Source organism: Platichthys flesus, chromosome 20 (genome assembly GCF_949316205.1).
Source record: "Platichthys flesus chromosome 20, fPlaFle2.1, whole genome shotgun sequence".
NCBI lineage: Eukaryota > Metazoa > Chordata > Actinopteri > Pleuronectiformes > Pleuronectidae > Platichthys > Platichthys flesus.
In genome coordinates, this window is record NC_084964.1 from 20,161,961 (window position 1) to 20,181,648 (window position 19,688).

A 19,688-nucleotide genomic window follows, 5' to 3' on the forward strand; every position below is an offset into this window, starting at 1 on the left:
GGTGACATCAGCCTCTCAGTTGATTGGTCAGTCCAGAATATCATTTGCCTCAGTCATGTTCCCCAGAGGATGAATCTAATGACTTTTCCTTCTGTGCAGCTGTTCAGTTCATATTTATGTTTCTCCGAATGAACATTTAATGTGATGATATCAAACATAACTTTAGTTTATGATCAAAAACCTAAAAAACCCATCCCCCTCAGCCTGAGCTGTACTTTCATTTGACTGTTTCTCCTGAGCATGCTCCACGATGCACAACCTTTTGAATCAGTCTGTCCCTGGAGTCTGAGGAAGAGGAGGCTGAGGAAGAGGAGGCTGAGGAAGAGGAGTCTGAGGAAGAGGAGGCTGAGGAAGAGGAGGTTGAGGAAGAGGAGGCTGAGGAAGAGGAGGCTGAGGAAGAGGAGTCTGAGGAAGAGGAGTCCGAGGAAGAGGAGGTTGAGGAAGAGGAGGCTGAGGAAGAGGTGTCTGAGGAAGAGGAGGCTGAGGAAGAGGAGGTTGAGGAAGAGGAGGCTGAGGAAGAGGAGGCTGAGGAAGAGGAGTCTGAGGAAGAGGAGGCTGAGGAAGAGGAGGTTGAGGAAGAGGAGGCTGAGAAAGAGGAGGCTGAGGAAGAGGAGTCTGAGGAAGAGGAGGCTGAGGAAGAGGAGGTTGAGGAAGAGGAGGCTGAGGAAGAGGTGTCTGAGGAAGAGGAGGCTGAGGAAGAGGAGGCTGAGGAAGAGGAGGCTGAGAAAGAGGAGTCTGAGGAAGAGGAGGCTGAGGAAGAGGAGGCTGAGGAAGTGGAGGAAGAGGAGGCTGAGGAAGAGGAGTCTGTGGAAGAGGAGTCTGAGGAAGAGGAGTCTGAGGAAGAGGAGTCTGAGGAAGAGGAGGCTGTGGAAGAGGAGTCTGAGGAGTCTGAGAAAGTGGAGTCTGAGGAAGAGGAGGCAGAGGAAGTGGAGTCTGAGGAAGAGGAGTCTGAGGAAGAGGAGTCCGAGGAAGAGAGGTCTGAGGAAGAGGAGTCTGAGGAAGAGAAGTCTGAGGAAGAGGAGTCTGACGAAGAGGAGGCTGAGGAAGAGGAGTCTGTGGAAGAGGAGTCTGAGGAAGTGGAGTCTGAGGAAGAGGAGGCAGAGGAAGTGGAGACTGAGGAAGAGGAGTCTGAGGAAGAGGAGGCTGAGGAAGAGGAGTCTGTGGAAGAGGAGTCTGAGGAAGTGGAGTCTGAGGAAGAGGAGGCAGAGGAAGTGGAGTCTGAGGAAGAGGAGTCTGTGGAAGAGGAGTCTGAGGAGTCTGAGGAAGAGGAGTCCGAGAAAGAGAGGTCTGGGGAAGAGAAGTCTGAGGAAGAGGAGTCTGAGGAAGAGGAGTCTGAGGAAGAGGAGGCTGAGGAAGAGGAGGCTGAGGAAGAGGAGTCTGAGGAAGAGAGGTCTGAGGAAGAGGAGTCTGGGGAAGAGGAGTCTGAGGAAGAGGACGCTGAGGAAGAGGAGTCTGGGGAAGAGAAGTCTGAGGAAGAGGAGTCTGAGGAAGAGGACGCTGAGGAAGAGGAGGCTGAGGAAGAGGAGGCTGAGGAAGAGGACGCTGAGGAAGAGGAGGCTGGGAAGAGACGGCTGATACCTTAAGCTGTCGCTCTGTTCCCCACATGTCATCACCACTTTGAAGAGAAGCCGTGTCACAGGCATGTGATCACATGTTCACTTCACACTCACATGTGAGGGCCGGCTGATAGAATGAGGCTCTTGAGCTAAACAGTTATATAACTGAGTTGTGTGTTCAAACATGTGTGTTAAATAACGTATGAGCACTTCTGGGCGATTGTGTTTGGATCAGTGATCACAGCCGAGCAGTCACTGAACCTCAGCTCAACCCTGGAAGCTCAGCTTGATATTTAATGTTTGTGTGCTAAAGTTTTCCTCTGAGATTTGTATTTATAGAGGAACGAATGTGTCCAGGCCAGTTGAAGCCTGTGAGACGGTGAGCAGGGTTCAGAGTGTGAGACCGGTCAGTCAGCTTCCAGGGGTTTGATTTGATGTGTGAAAAGCGTCTGTCACACACGTGTCTTTGATTGATCTGATTCCTGTCGGCCCCTCTGCTTCTAGAAGATCTTTGTAATGACGTCAGGCTGATGAATGTCATCGGGTTCCCTGATTGGCTGCTGATGTCTCATCCAACGAGCCTAATTGAACCTGACTCAGTAAAGTCCCACTCAGCTGAGGCGTCACATCGAACACACATCAGCGTGGTGTAATAACACAGCACAGCCTCTCTCTAATGGTGTGTGAACATGCACAGCAGCATCCTGTCAGTGTGTGTGTGTGTGTGTGTGTGTGTAACACCACTGTGTTGTGTGTGAAACGATGTTGAATCATAAACAACCTCCACTTTGATTCCTGCACAGTCCAGAGGAGAAAGACCCAGAGCAGCAGGACTGAGGAGCACGAAGCTTCAAGCATTGGACCTGATGATGTGCAGCTTTGATTAAATCTATTAGATCAAGTTATTAACTTCATGTCAATCTTCAGTCTCATAAACAAAACACACGTTTGATTTTTCTTACTTTTCATATCTTTGCTTTTTTCCTGGAGAAACGTGGAGACGTCTCAGACTCTGTGTGAATGATTCTGTTTGCGTCCTGAAGAAGAAGGAGTGTTTCTTCTGGAGCCTCCAAGTGAAGCAGACACGTGTACGTCAGCTGCTCGGGTGCAGAGTGACCCGGACTCCAGAGGAGGAGCTGATGGAGTCCGGCCTGAAGCTCTGGGCCCCTGAGGACCGCTCTGGATTATGGGATAAGAACAGGAGATGGAGTCAGGTCTGATGGCTGGGTGACAGATTTCTGCTTCCTTCACCACAAAATGGAGAGAAACCTTCAGCCTGATCTGATCTCTGCAGGTTTCATCAGCAGGTTATAAATATAAACGCACATTAACAAACTGTATTTAACCTAACACTTACTCCACATCATCTGTGATATGTGTTAATATAAACCATACTGATACTATATATCATTTTATACAATAATACTGTCTTTTGCACACTCTGTCTACATATTCTTACACTCATAGTATATTATATTATCTATTGTATCGTCAAATACTTATATTTATACCCGTACTATATATCATATATTATATCATACTCTTTGTATATTCTTTGTATATATAAGTCTATATACACATATTTATACATGTGTACATATTATTTTTATTATTATATTTACTATTATTATTATATATACTGTTGCTGCCATTATTACTATATACTGCTATATATTGGTATAATTACTATCATATATAAATATATATTATGTTATATTATATACTATATATACTGTACTATTCGTTATATACTGTCTAACAATAACATTACCATCATCTGCCACTGCACCTTATCTACCTATTTATCTTGTGTTTCTGTTTTTATTCTTTCTACCTCAATATTTTTATTTTATTCTATTGTATTGTGTTTTATTGTATTCAAATGTACCGGCTCCGATGACAACTTAATTTCCCTTCGGGGATGAATAAAGTATTCCTTCCATCTATCTATCTATCTATCTATCTATCTATCTATCTATCTATCTATCTATCTATCTATCTATCTATCTATCTATCTATCTATCTATCTATCTATCTATCTATCTCTCTCTCTCTCTATCTATCTATCTATCTATCTATCTATCTATCTATCTATCATTCTATCTATCTATCTATCTATCTATCTATCTATCTATCTCTCTCTCTATCTATCTATCTATCTATCTATCTATCTATCTATCATTCTATCTATCTATCTATCTATCTATCTATCTATCTATCTATCTCTCTCTCTATCTATCTAGAGCTCATCACGTCTGGTGTGAGAAGTGACTGGACAACGATTCCCTCGACAGGCGTCTCGCTCCAGAAACCTTCTTACCTCCTCCCTTCTGTTTCCAGGGAAACGGCAGACACACAGTGTATCAGAGAGGAGGAGGAGGAGGAGGAGGAGGAGGAGGAGGAGGAGGAGGGGGGGGGGGGATTTAGGAGGAATATTCCTCTCAGAGACATCAGATGTGCAAAAACAGACCCTTGCTTGTAACCGTGAGCTTCCAGCATCTGCCTCCTCTCAGTTGTTCTTCTGACTGTGAAGAACCTTCCTCTCTCCTCACGTCTCCACAGATGTAATGGTGAACAAAGGAGGAAGATGAAGGAGGAAGATGAAGATGATGACGTTTCAGATCAGATTGTGATGTGATGGTTTCTGTGTTTTTCTTTGTTCCTCCATCTCTAACGGTTAGAAAGGTCCCAGGTCTCAGAGAATCATCCACAAAGACTGAAGCTACTTCAATTTTCTCAGTGGACAAATGAGGCTTTTGATTTGTGACCCGTAGACTTTGTTTAAACCCAAAGAATGTAACTCTCCCATCGCTCAGCATGAACTGAAAGGATCCAGTCTCTTGTGATCCTGTGTAGAAGAACAACTCTTGATGGAGTCACTGATACAAGCTGAGGACAGAGGGAGCTGCTCTGATCCCCTCTGGAGGAGGATCATCATGTCACTTCACCACCGAAGAACAAACCTGGAAGTTGTCTGAAAAGGAAATGTTTGAAAAGTTGAGTGTGTGTCATTTGGTGCAGATCAGAGCAAGAATCCAGATCTGAATTTAAATGTGGTTTCATAAGCAGACTGTTAGATTCATGAAGGAATTCACTGTCAGCTGTTGATCTGACAAACAGGGAAGTGAACACATGGATAGAGCATTTGAGTTTGTTCCTTTGTGAAGATTCATCAGAACATTTGCTTATGAACTTCGGTCACATTGTGTCTTTGAACCACGACAATGTGCAGCCACTTTAAGATCTGCTGTCACACTGGAGATTTATCAAATCCACGCGACTTCATGATGGTTTATAATAACCGACTCATTACATAACTCCTGGTGCCTCACAGAGCAGGGTGCACGGGGAGCAGGGAGGATTTGTGCTTGGACAGATCTTTTGTTCTTTCCTGGAAGCTCAGTCGCTGACATTTTCCTCTCTGCGTGGGTGAAGAATTACAATCATAGTAGATCCACAAGGAAAAGTTGACTCCCTCAGCTGCCAGGAATCCAGTGTGATGGGAGGAGAGGAGGAGAGAGGAATGAAGGGAGGAGGAGGGAGAGGATGAATGTGGCCGGGTGGGGGAGGGGGCCTCACCGTACATGTATGAACAGTAGGATTAGAGAGGATAGTCGCTAAGTCACTGTGTGTTTCCCCCGGTGTTACATCACAGTGTGTGTGGGAGAAAGCTTCACACGTCACAGCTGAGGAAGATGAAGCTGCAGGTTCACACACACTGAGATCTTCCCTCAGACACATTCAACCTGGATATTACAAATAGATTTGTCTTTTCTATTCAGCTGCAGAAATAGATTCTTGCTTCTCCAGCTCCAGCCTGTATATTTCAGTCAGCTGAGCTCAGCCTATCCTCCTCCTCCTCCTCCTCTTCCTCCTCCTCCTCTTCCTCCTCCTGCAGACTGAGCTCCACACATTTCTGTTTGGACTCGTTAGCGAGCAAGATGGCGCTGTTGCTGTCAGCACCTCGGACAGCTCCCCACGCAGAACGGAGCGTTTGATTTATGTCCCCTCACGTGCCGGAGGTGACACACGTCCGATGCCGGCGGGTCTCAGCTCCCGGGATGATGTGGCCGCGTCTCCAGGTGTGTGCGTAAAGCCGTGCGCCGTGCGCCGTGAGGTTCTGGATCAGCTCCAGCCCCCTCCTCCTCCTCCTCCTCTTCCTCCTCCTCATCTTCTTCTCCTGCAGCCACAATATCCACATCCAGAGGAGCAGAATAAAAATAAGACCCGGCCGTGACCGGACACCGGAGGATGCGTGCGTGTGAGCCGAACCTCCGCGGGATACAGAGGGATGGAGGTGCACGTTGAGTCCCGGAGGAGAGATGAAGCCGAGCTCCAGATCTAGTGTCGCGTAGAGCGTCGTCCTCCTCGTCCTGCGGTTTTTCCTTCGCTGTGAAGATGCTGCTGCTCCTGCTGATGTGTTCAGCCGCGCTCAGCCCCGGATCTGCCCTCAGCTCCCACTTCAGCTCAGGTGAGGCCACAGTCCGCCGCGAACATCCCACGATAACCCGCAGGTCTCATGTAAACGCTTTTAGTGGCTGATGGACATAATGTCACTGTTCATCCACTTCTACTACCCCCCCCCCCCCCCTTACCTGCAGCTCCTAGGTGTGTGTTTGGTTTTGAATGAGATGATCCTGATTTAAATGTGTTGGTATTTTTCTTGTGTGTTCGTCCCTCGGGTCAGCGGAGCAGTTAAAAGGAGCAGTACGTGCCCAGGTGAGAGGTGGGGAACAGGGGGATTGTGGAAATAGAGGAGCAGAGGCTTCCTCATCGCTTCTCACTTCATGGAGGAAATCATCTCATTATTATGATGCAGCATCAGCATCGACTGTCACTCACGTGGTCTCCATGGCAACCCAAGGTGCAGCAGTCTGTGACGATAATATTTAAAATCCACGAAAAAGAAAAAGTCCTTAAAAGCAGATGTTTGGTTTTTCATCAGCATATCAACATTTAACGTTTTATCTGAATCTACGAATATGAATCAGACAAATTGTGTGTTTGAATTCGTCTCAGTCAATAAACACAAGTGACAGATCCAGTGATTCACTGAGGAGGAAGAGGAGGAAGAGGAGAAAGAGGAGGAAGAGGAGAAAGAGGAGGAAGAGGAGGAAGAGGAGGAAGAGGAGGATGAACTCCTTTAGGTGAAGTTGGAGTTCATGATGTTCACATGACGGAAGCTGCAGTTTCCCACTTTAAGTCTGTATGTGTTGAATGAGTGTTCTGATATATAATATATAAGGCAAGAGAGAGCGTGAGATGTGTGTGTGTGTGTGTGGGGGGGGGGGGGGGCTTGTTCTAACTTGGATGCGTTAAAGCAGCAGTACGTGTAAAAGTGAGAGGTGAGAAAAGGGAGCAGGGAGAAGATGGATGGAGACAGATTGTTTCTCACGTGGTGGAGTTCACTGCAAATAGCTGTTTTTCTCCATTATTATTATGATTATGATTATTATTATTATTATTCATCATAAGCAGCTACCGGCTTGTCCTTCAGTTGGTTTCTATGGCAACCAAAAGGTGCAGCACTCGATGTCTCTGCGTCTTGTTTCCATCGAGTCGAGCTCGGAGAGGGAAGTGAGGAGACATGAACCTCACATGTGGTCCACCTCATCTCATCCAGGAGCACCTGACTCTGCTCCTCTAACGCCCTCCTGCCCTTTTCAAAACACATCGAGTTCCACAAACCTCCCGTTGCAGCGTCGTTCAGTCTCTTCCTCTTCCATTTCCTCTTCCTCTTCCTCTTCCTCTTCCTCTTCCTCTCTCTTCTCTTTCCGCTGCTACAGAGAATCACAGGAACCAGGATCTTTGTACGTTTTCTGTGAATTGTTCAAATCCAGACACTGAATTCAAATCAGGTTTATTTAACCAGGCGACATTTGCTTTCATCAAAAATCCTCCATTCCAGTTTTTTCATTTTAACTGAAATCTAACTGTGTAGCACTTTTCCATCTGTGGGGCAGAGATTCAGATCGCTGCCAGTGTTCCTGGCAGCGATCTGTCCAGAGCAGTTTTATATCAGCCGCTCTAAGTGCACGTCTCAGAGCTCGACTGGATCTCATGCAGAGAGTCGACTCCTGGATTAACTGATGCAGCTGCTGGAGATCGACCTCCAGGGAAACGTAGTGACCTGTTTTAATCGTCCCTCATTGAGGCTTTGATATTTTGACTGATCAAAATATTCGGTCCTCAAATCAGGCTGAAAGTTTTAGATGTTTCACTTTGCAAACATCTCACACATGTGTCTGGCTCTGTGGATACTCTGTGGTCTCCATGTTCCTGATGTTCACTCTGTTGGTTTGAACAGCTGATCGATGAAGTGGAAAGAGAAACAGAGGTGGAGGAAGAGACTTGTCCTGACTTGAATCTTGTGATGACCGCTGTGTGGAGGGCGGGGAGAGGATGACATCACAGGCCAGGAAGGGCAGGGCTTGGTATCAGTGGTGGTGGTGGTGGTGGTGGTGGTGGTGGAGGGAGGGGGTTTTACTGGAAGAGCTGGCTGGATTCCCAGGGCAGATTATCCATTTCAAATTTCTCAGTGGGATCCTGGCTGCTCACCCAGCAGCACACTCTAATTATCCGGGCACAGAACAGACGGAGGAGGACGACGGGGACGTGTTTGGAAGCTCAGCTCCTTCGTTCCTGAGGATTCCACTGATCCACCAGGACCAGGAGGCGCAGGACACGGGCAGGGAGGTGCAGGAGCAGGTAAACCTGGAGGAGTGCGTCAGTTTGTTGCTTTACATCAAGTAGAAGGTGTCAGCTGGACCCTTCATACAGAGACAGAAACTGCAGTGGAATTAGAGAGAGTGAGGAAAAGAGAGGATTCAATTGAGTGGATGCATCGTGTGTTGTTTCTGTGAGTTCATGGATGGAGAAGGGAAGCAGGCAGAATAAAGTGCGTTCCCTTGACGAGCAAAGGCTTAAATGTAATTGTGGCCATTTCCAGAAGGTGAACAAGCTTTTAAAAAGCTCCGTCCTCTGATCTTCACCTCGGAAGCAGCTCACTCGGATCTGAGGAGGATGAGGAGGATGAGGAGGATGAGGAGGTCGTCGTTGAGCAGAAGTTGTTTTTCTGGAGTTTCTCTCTGCAGTGATTTCAGTTTGAGCAGAGCAGCTTTTACAAAACACAATCGTTCCGGCATTGAAAGGCCCAGAGTGTCTTAAGGGAGGCTGATGTCTCTGATTGCTAATAGCTTCTGCACTCTCTCTTAAGTGTGTGTGTGTGTGTGTGTGTGTGTGTGTGTGTGTGTGTGTGTTTGTGTGTGTTTGTGCACGTAGTCTGTAAGAATCACGGGGAATAAAAGCCTCTGATTGCTAAGAAGTGTTTTTATGCTCAACACACTCTCACTCGTCGGTCTCCACCTCTTTCAAAGTGAATTTCAAACAGTTGTGTCTGAGGAGAGTTCCTGTGAATGAAGAAACAAAACATTTGCATGTCACAATTGATTCAAATAGTTTTATTGAACAGCTGCATTAAAACACAGTAAATAAACTCACCTGCAATAAACAGAAACATTAGAAAAAGGGCGGAAACTAAAATTCTAAAGTATCTTTAGTTCTGACTCAATCACAGAAGCAAAGCTGACGTCTTAATATCTACTAAATAACTGGATGACTATTTCTAAAAAAGAATGTCATGTTATCAATCCTGGTAAAGCAAAGGCATCTGAATGAAATAATGATGATATTTAATTCTCTATTGATCGTTGAGGGAGAGTCTGTTCTTCTTCTTGAGCGTCGCTGCAGCCCGGCAGCATCTGGGGACTGAGGAGGTTTCTTAGAGGCTCTTTCTCTTCCTGCTGAAGGACACGCTGCCTCCTCACTTCATCCCTTTGTCGCCACACAGAAACATAGCTCTACGCAGAGTGAGTCACTATGTGGGTCTGGACCATTCAACATGATCCCTTTGTTTGCTGTGAGGTCTGATGCAGGGTTTCTGCAGTGGTGCCCTTCAGCCAGGTTTAGCATGGCCAGCTCCAGTTGCCCTGGTTCAGGCCTGACTAATGGGATGGATGATGGAGCGTGACACCGGTCACCTGTTCACATCTCCTCTGAGCTGCTGCTCTGTCCCGGCGCTCTGCTCTCCCTCTCAGCGGCTCCAGGTCACAGTGAAAGTCAAGCTTGTTTAGAGAGATGTTGTTGACTGAATACACATCAGGGCTAATGGCTGCTTCACCCTTTGAGTCAGCTGAGATCCTGAAGAGTGGAATCTATCATGTCGCGTCTGTGTTGGTGTTTCAGCACCATGGACAGCTCTCATAGTGAAAACTCACAGGGAAGAATAATGTTCATTAATAGAATAAATCAAATATAACTGACACATTTATATTAATGTAAAACTACACTGTCACTGTAATGAGTGATTATGGAATGTTTTAAATTGATGAATTTAGTAAGAGCTGTGAAAATCCCTGTTGTATAAACTGTAAATCAATGAAAACACGTGAAACATGTGTTCAGAAGGTTTCCTCAGGTTTCTGCCTCCAGATAGAAAACAAGCTCATTATGATCATTAGTGATTGTACAGTCAGAGTGTTGAATTAATATCAACAGATATGATTCAAGATATTTCAGTGTGTTGGGCTCATTAATGCAGATGGTTCGTAGGAGTTGTGCTCAGATTCAAACAGAGTCTTATTTTTATCTTATGTTATTATTCTCGTGAATTCTCCGGGCAGAGTCTGGTGACGTGATGATAAATAGAGTTTTGTGTATCGGCCACTGAGGACAGTATTTCAAATGACTCAGCAGGACTGATTGATGGCATTACGGGATGTGCAGGGAAGTGGTGATTTACCTCAAGGACCCTGTGGAGTTTCTTTCTTTAAAATGTTTAAACCAAGAGCGTATTGTGTTCTATAGAAAAAAGGTTAAGTGCTTTCCACCTTCACCAGCTGCTGCAGCTTCAGCTTCCCTCTCTCCAGCTGCTGGGTGTACTCTATGTACTGTATGTACTGTATGTACTGTTTGTACTGTTTGTACTGTATGTACTGTGTGTACTGTATGTACTGTTTGTACTGTTTGTACTGTATGTTCTCATAAAGCCGGAGACTTGTGCCTGTATTTCATGGAATATTCCAACATACGGATATTTAGTCTATTAGCTGTTTGTTTATTTAAAAATTCTGATGATCCCATTGAAGCTGAAATGTCCCAAAACAGAATATTACAGCCACTGTGTCACTCACCGACACAGTGACTGTAATATTCCTGTGTCATCACCTGCTGCTCGCTGAGAGCTGGAGATCTTTATCACATTCAGACGTCACGTCTCCCTCACGCGTCAGGATCCCTGAAAAACAAACTGTTCTCTGGATGAAATCATTATTTATTCATCACCTCTGTATTTTCATGTGATTGCACTCGTTCTCCAGGAGAGATTTGATCTCCTGGTTCGTTTTTGGCCTCTCATTGATGATGAATTGATTTTCTTTGGAGGGAAACGCAGTCAGAGACACATCCAGTTATCAGCCTTGCTTTGTTCAGAGTGTTTGCACGAGAGACGCTCGTCACTCGACTCGAGGACACAGTCGACAGATGAATGAGCTCTGCTCCGATCGGGGGGAACATTCAATCACTTCATCCAGGCTGTTGATTTATTTAGATCCTGTTGTTTCCCTCTGTAGATTTTTCTCTTGTGTTTCTCCTCCTCTGTGTCCGTGTCCTCGTGTAATTCCATCTCCATCTCTCTGTGGCTGGGAGCTGGAGGCCCTCCCAGTCCCTGCAGCATTACAGCCGGCTGTTAAGCTGTGATTTAGAGGGATTCTTTCCTGGCCGTGCCTCTGGCTGAGAAATGGGGTGATTGGTTCAGAGGTTCAGAACGAGAGAGAGAGAGAGAGAGAGAGAGAGAGAGAGAGAGAGAGAGAGTGAGAGGGAAATCAGCCTCACATCTGAAGAGCTGGTCAGATGTGAGGCTCCTGGTTCCACGACGCAGATCAGCTGCCGTGTGTGTGTGTGTGTGTGAGTGTGTGTGTGTGTGTGTGTGTGTGTGTGTGTGTGTGGGCGTGTGAGTGGTTCAGTTCCTGGTTCGGGTCGTTTCCTCGGCCGCTCCTCGTTCACAGATGAGCTCATCCAATCTTAAAAACATCCCCCCCCCCCCCCTCGACCTGGAACAGCCGAGTCCCCCCCCGGAACAATCCTTGAGACACACACACTAACACACACACACACTGACACACACACTCAGCCAACACTTTCCTTTTTGTGTCACATGAATCCGCTCTTTGAAACCAGGCAGCACGATATACTAAAAGTGTTTCCATGGCAACTGTGCTTAGAAACAGCCGCACAACGGGGGGGGGGGGGGGGGGGCACTTTGCTCGCCTCCCTGTGATCACACACAATCATCACAGACGCACATCAAAAAAAGAGAGAAAGCTTGGCCAGCATCTCTCATTAATACTTAAAAAGACAGTCAGGTCTGTGAAGAGATGCTGCACAGACACACACACACACACCCACACGGACACACACACACACACACACACACACACACACACACACACACCAGCCTCTTAACATGAAGACACTTCATTATTGAAAAGCTTCTTTTATGCAGTAAAAACTAGGAAAATGCCTCCAGATTAAAAGTCTGTGTAAAAATCATTTATATTCTTTTTGTTTTCTTCAATGTTTATATTGTTTACTTTTGAAAACAGGAGTTCTAAATAAAAACCTTGTGTTACATCATGTTCTCATGTATCAGTCGTGTCCTCTGTGATTCTCTGGTTCACATGCATGAACATGTAATGCTACTTTCTGCCTGAGTGTGTCGAGCATGAATGTGTTACCTCTGTGTGTAGTAATGAGTTGCACTGGATGCTTCTGTGTGTGTGTGTATGTGTGTGTGTGTGTGTGTGTGTGTTTGTTATGTAATAATAGTCCCTGCATGGCATCTGTGATGTGATGTCACATGTGAGCATGGGCAGTCGGGCCGGTGGGCGTCGCCCAGGGAGCGAATCTTTCTGCTCCAGTGGCCTCTCAACATTCATCAGACTGAAGAACAGAGAGACAGGAAGAGGAAGAGGAAGAGGAAGAGGAAGAGGAAGAGGAAGAGGAAGAGGAAGAGGAAGAGGAAGAGGAAGAGGAAGAGGAAGAGGAAGCGGAAGAGGAAGAGGAGAGAAGTGGAAGAGAGGGATGCGGAGACAGATAAAACAAGAGAGAATGACAGAATGAACAAGTGTCGACAAAAACAAAACAGGGTGGCAGCTTTTGGGAAGTGGAAGAAAGTGCTGTGGGGAGAGAAGATAGGGAGAGAGGAAGAGGAAGAGGAAGAGGAAGAGGAAGAGGAAGAGGAAGAGGAAGAGGAAGAGGAACAGGAACAGGAACAGGAACAGGAACAGGAACAGGAATAAAGAGGAGTGGAGGAAGAATTAAGCGTAACTGTCTGTGGCGTGTGGCGTGATATTCTCCTTACTAAAACTGTATAGAGCAACAAAACACACACATAAAACCACACACACACAGACACACACCCACACATAGGGACATCCCATCATCCCAGGGACAGTGTTGACATATGAAGATAGAGAGAAAAGAGCTGAAATGAGGACAAACAAAGGAGAGACGTTCATGCTGCAGTGGGATGAAGAAGCACCAGTTCTCTGTGTTGTGACCTTTAACAGATATCACACACACACAAACACACATTCACAAACAAACACACACACACATACACACACACACACACACACAAACACATAGATTGAACTGGATGTCACGGCTGATGAATGAGTGTAAATAATGTGTTTTAAATTAGAAAAATGATTTGAATTCAAACTGAGGTGTTGAACAGACCCACAGTCAGTGAGGCCTCAGGAGTTAATGTCCCTGGTGGAGGAAGACAAGTGGAAATCTTTAGCTTAATTTAGACTTAATTTAGTTTTGTTAAATGTTAGGTTAGAAGAACAAAAATGAAGGAAGGTAAAAAAGAACATAAACAGGAGAGAGAAGGGGAGAAAGAGGGAACAAATAATAAATAGGGAGAGAAGGGGAAGGATGGCATCAAAAGAAATGAAGAAGACAGAGAAGAAGATGTCAAACAGAAAATAAAGGAGAAGGTGAAAGAAGGAAAAGAGAGTGATATAAACGAAGAAGGAGATGAAGATAATAAAGAAAGAGGGAAGGAAAGCAGGAGGGAGTGAATGAAGGAGAAGGAGAGTAAATAATGATCTCATTTTAAAATCAAGTGACCAGAGTCTCTCATAGTGAAATAATCGAGTTATTAATACAAACTCAAACTGGACTGGATTCCATTACTTGAGTAAATATATTTAAAGCTGTGTCGCTGCGGGACCCCCCCCCCCCCCCCCCACAGAACTCCGTGCTGAATAGACCTGAGCTGCTCGTGAGGAGAAGAGCCTCAGGTGGAGGAGACACGGAGACACAGGGGATCTGCAGACCTGTTCTCTGATTGGTTCACGGCTGTTGAACACAAAGAGCCTCTGAACTCCAACTTCCTGTGTAACTGGGTCACAGCAGCTGATGGGAGGAAGATGGGAATAAAAAAATCCTCCCAATTGTGAAATATGATTTTTTATAAGAATCTCACATTGTTGCTGAGAGCGGTGAGAGACAGGAAGAGACACGATGATGAGAGGCGTCAGGTTCCAACACAGGAAGTGATGGCGTTTGACTCTTTGAAGGGAGAAGTGTGTGTGGGGGAGTTTGTTGACGGTGACATATCCAGAGTTGTTATATAACATTGTCTTCATGTCAAATGCCTCATGTGTGTGAAAACACTGAGTCAGCACTTTATCAGGAACACTAATGACACCTGCTGGTTCCTCTAACGCGCTCCTGCTCTTTGTCTCCATGTGTGTTCAAACATCCGTCTCTGGACGATCTCTGCCTCCTCATCAGCTTCATGCAGTTCACATGTGTTTGGCCCACATGGATTTGTTTAACCACACACCCCCCCCCCCCCGCCTGTTTTCTGCCCCCGCTATCTTCTGCTCCGCCTCTGTGGTTTTATTTTTAACTGATGAGTCCTCCTGCTGTCATCCAGTCCCCGTACCTCTCTCTGATAAAAGTGTGGTGTCAGCAGAAGTGCGGCAGAGGGATGGGGGGGAGGGGGGGATGATTAATTTCCCCATTGCCAGCGTTTCTGATCCAGCTGCACCGGCGGCTGTGAGAGGAGAAGCTTTGTCTTTGTCACCGTTTGGCTCATGTGTGTATCTCACTGTAGAAAGCTCCCAGTGACTCCTGACCCAGATCCCAGCCGTCTGCAGGGCGCTCTGTCACTCTGCTGCTGGAGGAACCAGGACTTAGTCACAACGTGCAGGAAACAAATCCTTCTAATGAGTTTAATCCCTTTAATCTCACATTTCAGACGTAATTTATAATATTCATGGGACTGAAAGTTTATGACATAGAGACTCAGGGTATTTTAATAGAAGAGAAAGTATTTATTGTTTATTGTACAAGAGAAGGTTCAACAAAAAATGATGCTCTTTAAAATGCAGTGTAGATATAACTACATGAATTTATGAATTAGTAGATTTGAAATTACTGATGCTGGGGAAGAAACCAGTGTAATGTTTTGTTTACCAAGCTTTTGTTATGTAAGGTATATTTGTGTTTGCTTTTTTGGCCTTTTAAATCATTTTATATGAATTATTATATAAATATACATAAAATGACAGAAGGCCTCTTAGTTTGGTTCAGGTCCATCTGCTAACATGGAGGAGGTGTGTTTAGTGCTGCAGCCTGCCACCAGGGGGCGATGAGATGGGTTGGCTCCCCCTTACGGAAGCTGTCATGTGATTAACTTTTATTTACAGTTTTTAATTCAGACAAACATAATCAAGTCGTTTTTTCTTGATCCGGTGAAAACCCACTTTGAGGTTGCCAGTCCACCAGCGCAGCTCATGGTCTTCTTCTCTGTCTTCGGCTCAGAGACCTGACGTCTGCGTCCAGCTCCTCATTTAACTCCTGATCAAGTGGATCTGCTCGGATGTGGTCATGGTCTCCACACGGAGCTGCTGCTCTATCGGCTCAGTGGTAGAGGTGCAGACAGTTTGAGCATCAGAATCTGCAGATGTGTCATCAAGCTGCAGAAACACCCTGAGAACAAACACGTGAGCTTGTCAGATTCTGCTTCTGTCAGCTCAGCCTCCTCGCTGCTCTTCATCTCCACGAGGCTCTGAGGAGAGACTGAGGAGGGGGGGGGGGGCTGCAGAGCACACAGCACCTCAGCCTCCTCTCTCTTCATCCTTTCTTCTTCTGCTCTCATTTCTCATGCTCGCTCCCTTTTCATCATTTAGTCATCAGGATGTGCTTCTCTGAAGTCCCCCCCCCAGCTGTAGGCAGCAGGAGGCATCAGGTCGAGCTCGGAGGAGAAGGCAGCAGCCACAGGGTCGAACCTTCAACCAGCGACTCGTCCTTCTTGAGCTCAACGACCTTTTAGCAGAACTCATTTGTCTCTTTGGATTCAGACTCGTTACAGAGAACCAGAAGGTGAAGCCTCTGGATTTCATGGAGCTCAGAAGTCAATGATATTGATTTGACACAAACACACAGTGAAGGAAACACAACAACAAAGAATCTGCTCCTTTCAGCTGGATTCAAAGAGACGATGTTAGAACGTTCAACATCGTAAAGTGTCTGCACCGATATGCCCCCCCCCCCCCCCCCCCCCGCTGCCCCTGCTAACACTCGGGTGTAAACTTAGAGGATTCTGCACAAAGCACTTTGATTTACTGTGTTAATCAAATCCAGCTCATGTTGTGTTTCCGTGCTTCTGTTATTGAAGGAAATTAATCAACAGGTTTCTAAAATCTTCAGAAATGTTTCAACAATATGAATAAAGATAGAAAATCCCCACAGTCACCTCATGTCCATGTTTGTTTGTTACTTCTTAAGATTTAAAAAAGCTCTGAAGGGATTTTGATGATGTGATCATGGTTCAGACAAACACAGAGATTCTGGTGCAGATCTGGAACAACAGTAACGAGTGTAGTAGTTGTGTTGACGGCTGTGTTTTGTGTTTGCCTGCTTGTTGTGTGTATCTGAAATATTAATGCCGAGCTGCAGCCTCTCGCTCCGTCTCTGCTGCAGGAGCAGGAGCTTTAAATAAACCTCCACAGAGCAGCTAGGTCTCCGCTCTCTCTGATCACCCCCCCCCCCCTCGACAAATACACAGTAATCAAATCTGCATTTCTCGTCCAGCCCCTCAGAGCCCTCAACGGTTCAGCACGTTGGTGTCTTCCTCCTCTTCCTCCCTCTCTGTAGCATCATGATGTCCATGTTCTGGTTTTATTCATGAGATCAGGTCACGACTCTTCTGATCCAGGATCCTGATTCTAACGGTTCAATCTGCCTGTTGTTGTTTTTATTATTGAATATTCTCTGCTCTTCCTTTGGCTGATGCTCACTGAGAGCCGTGTGCACTGCAGCTTCCAGAGGATCAGCACTAACTGGCTGCAGAAATTACACCGTGTGTGTGTGTGTGTGTGTGTGTGTGTGTGTGTGTGTGTGTTACCGCATGCTGTCCGTCCGAGTGTGTCTCCATGGTAACCGCTACATTTCACAGCATCGCAGAGAGAAAGAGAAAAATCATCCACTGCTCAAATATTCCCTCAGATTTGGGAACCAGATATTATTTAGCGGCTGCACTTGAACGTCGGTGATAATTCAAAACATCAGAGTCAGAAAATGATCCTCGCTGACGTAACACTGGAGCTCAGGAGAAGAAGAAACATCCTCGAGGCTTAACGCTCACAACGTCTTTCTTTTAATCAAACAATCACATTTATTGTTTCACAGAAAACGTTTGTTTCTTATTTTTCAAATCACCTGTTCTGCAGGATATGAACATTGTGAGAAAGATCTTTTCTTTCCAGGTTTAATGTGGTTGTTTGGTTTGTTGTTGTTTGTTTGGTTTGAATAATTCACAAAAACTGAACTGAACTGATTTCCACTAAATTCTGTGGAGGAGTAATTCATGAATTTTGATTAAAATAAAATCTCAAAATCTGTATGTAATTGATTTTAATGTGTTTTTATTAGAGAACTGTCGTTGGAGGTTGGATCTCATCTGAGTGACGTGTTGTGTTCTGGGCTTTAATATTTCACATCATTTCACTTTGAGCTAAATCATGAAGCCGACTGTTGAATGAAACATGAACATGTGACATTAAATATAAACCCTCCTGAGAACAGATGATGAGCTTCTGCATGTTGCAGAAGAAATGATTCTATAGAGCACGTTGCTCTGTTTGCTTCCTCCTCGGTGCTTGAATCTGATCCCATGATCGTCCCAGATTCCTGCTCCTCAGCTGATGTCTGTGTGTGTCTGTCTCTGTGTCTCACAGATGGCGCTCCGCTGAGTGAGCTGTCCTGGTCCTCGTCCCTGGCTGTGGTGTCCGTCTCCTTCTTGGGCCTCTTCACCTTCGTCTTCCTCATGCTGGCCTGCCTCTGCTGCAAGAAGGGCAAGACTGGCTTCAAGGTAAATGAGCTGAGGAACCTGTGCACCCCCCCACACACTCTTTATGGACTCTTGCATAGAGACACACACTTTAACGCTCTTTACCCGTGAGCGTTTTTCCAAATGGCCCGAGCACAGAACATTACCCTCTCCTCTCGTTAGACGTCCATTATATTCTGCACTGAAGCTCTGCCTCCATTTATATTTAGAAACTGTTGATGGGAAGTAAACAGAGTCGCAGACAAAGGTGGAGCAGGCGGAGCTGGTGGAGCGGTCGGAGTCCTGCGGCCCTGCAGGACCAGCCTGCATCGCTGGGTCTCCTCTCCCAGAGCATCAGGTTGAAATGGGTCACGCCGCTGACTGGAGAGAATAGAGCAGCGAACAAGGGAGATTGTGTTTGTGCACTGAACGGAAGTTAGGACTCGAATGTGAGAGTGAAGGAGCTGCTGTGAGGAAGTGGAGGAATGCTGTGATCTCTGGGAGGCTTCTCGATTGGACAGATTCAAAAATATGAATGCATCACTGAGGTTATTGCCGTTCATCCTCTGGGGATCATGAATGCAAAATTACAATCTATCCAAAAGTTCCTGATTTCAGTCACGAGCTTCTCAATGTGATGATTTCCACATTTTCTCTGGATCCAGAGAATTTAAATTTCAATCACAACTCAGCTCAAGTCTCTTTGGAAGGAACCGTAGAATTGTTTAAAGATTAAACCTTTTGTGAGTAAAGATAAGATCGATTTAATAATGACTCTCTCTTCTCCTCAGTCTCTTTACAACCTGAGCTTTTATTCTTCATATTAATTTCCTCTCCATTTCTAATGAAACCCAGAGATGAGGAGAGAGTCTGCAGCCGTGTGACACAACTTCCTGTCCTCTGGGTTTCTGAATGTGCACCGTCAGGCTGTGAACTGGCATCTGCTGGATCTGAACTGTACGATGAGTCCCCGGCTGATCGGACCACCCGGACCGGACCTGTCAGGGTGTGTCCGAGGAAGGGGCCAGGGTGGGAGGGTGGAGGGGGGGGAGAAAGAAGGCGTGAGCAAGGGCATACCCATGAGCCCACAGTGCATCCGGTCTCGGGGCCCCATCTGGAATTAGACACAGCCTCTCCCAGAGCAGGAAGAGGGGATTTCTAACAGGGGGGGGGGGGGTAGAAATGTTGAAGAGGAGACGACAGAGGAAAACAGAAAGACGAGGAACTTCCTGTTCTTGCTGCTGGACAGGGTTCAGACTGAGGACCTGCTGTAATCCTGTTTCTCTTGAACCAGTTCTGTATCTGTCAAATGTGTTTGTGTTCAGAAGCTTGTTTCTTAAAACAGGACTTTAATGTTTTGTGATTTAAAATAGAATCACCAGTAGAATCCAGCTTCCCCAGTTCTCTAAAGAACCAGTTCCACCCGTCTGACTCCAAGGCCTCAAGTTTCTTTAATCTGCAGGATTCATGGACAATGGAGTTAAAACACAAAATTAGTTTTTAAACCAATGAATCTGTTTCCTTACAAACCAGAACGTTCAGATACAAGTTGAGCTTCAAGGTCCAGCTCAGAGATCAGGGAGAGTGAAGTGGACGGTCCTCACAAGTACAGCGTGTGTGTTGTGTGTGTGTGTGTGTGTGTGTGTGTGTGTGTGTGTGTGTGTGTGTGTGTGTCTGGGTGTGTGTGTGTGTGTATGTGTGTGTGTCTGTGTGTGTTCTTGTGG

At 45.8% G+C, this 19,688-nt stretch overlaps 1 protein-coding gene across 1 annotated transcript in view; it reads left to right on the forward strand.

The window, feature by feature from the left end:
• The first annotated feature begins 5,700 nt into the window (after positions 1-5,700).
• aatkb (apoptosis-associated tyrosine kinase b) overlaps positions 5,701-19,688 on the forward strand; it is a 30,584-nt gene continuing 16,596 nt past the window's right edge. The window contains exons 1-2 of the mRNA XM_062414191.1: positions 5,701-6,027; positions 17,873-18,006. Of these exons, the coding sequence (XP_062270175.1) occupies positions 5,955-6,027; positions 17,873-18,006 (207 nt within the window). The 5' untranslated portion in view covers positions 5,701-5,954. The remainder of the gene's footprint in view (positions 6,028-17,872; positions 18,007-19,688) is intronic.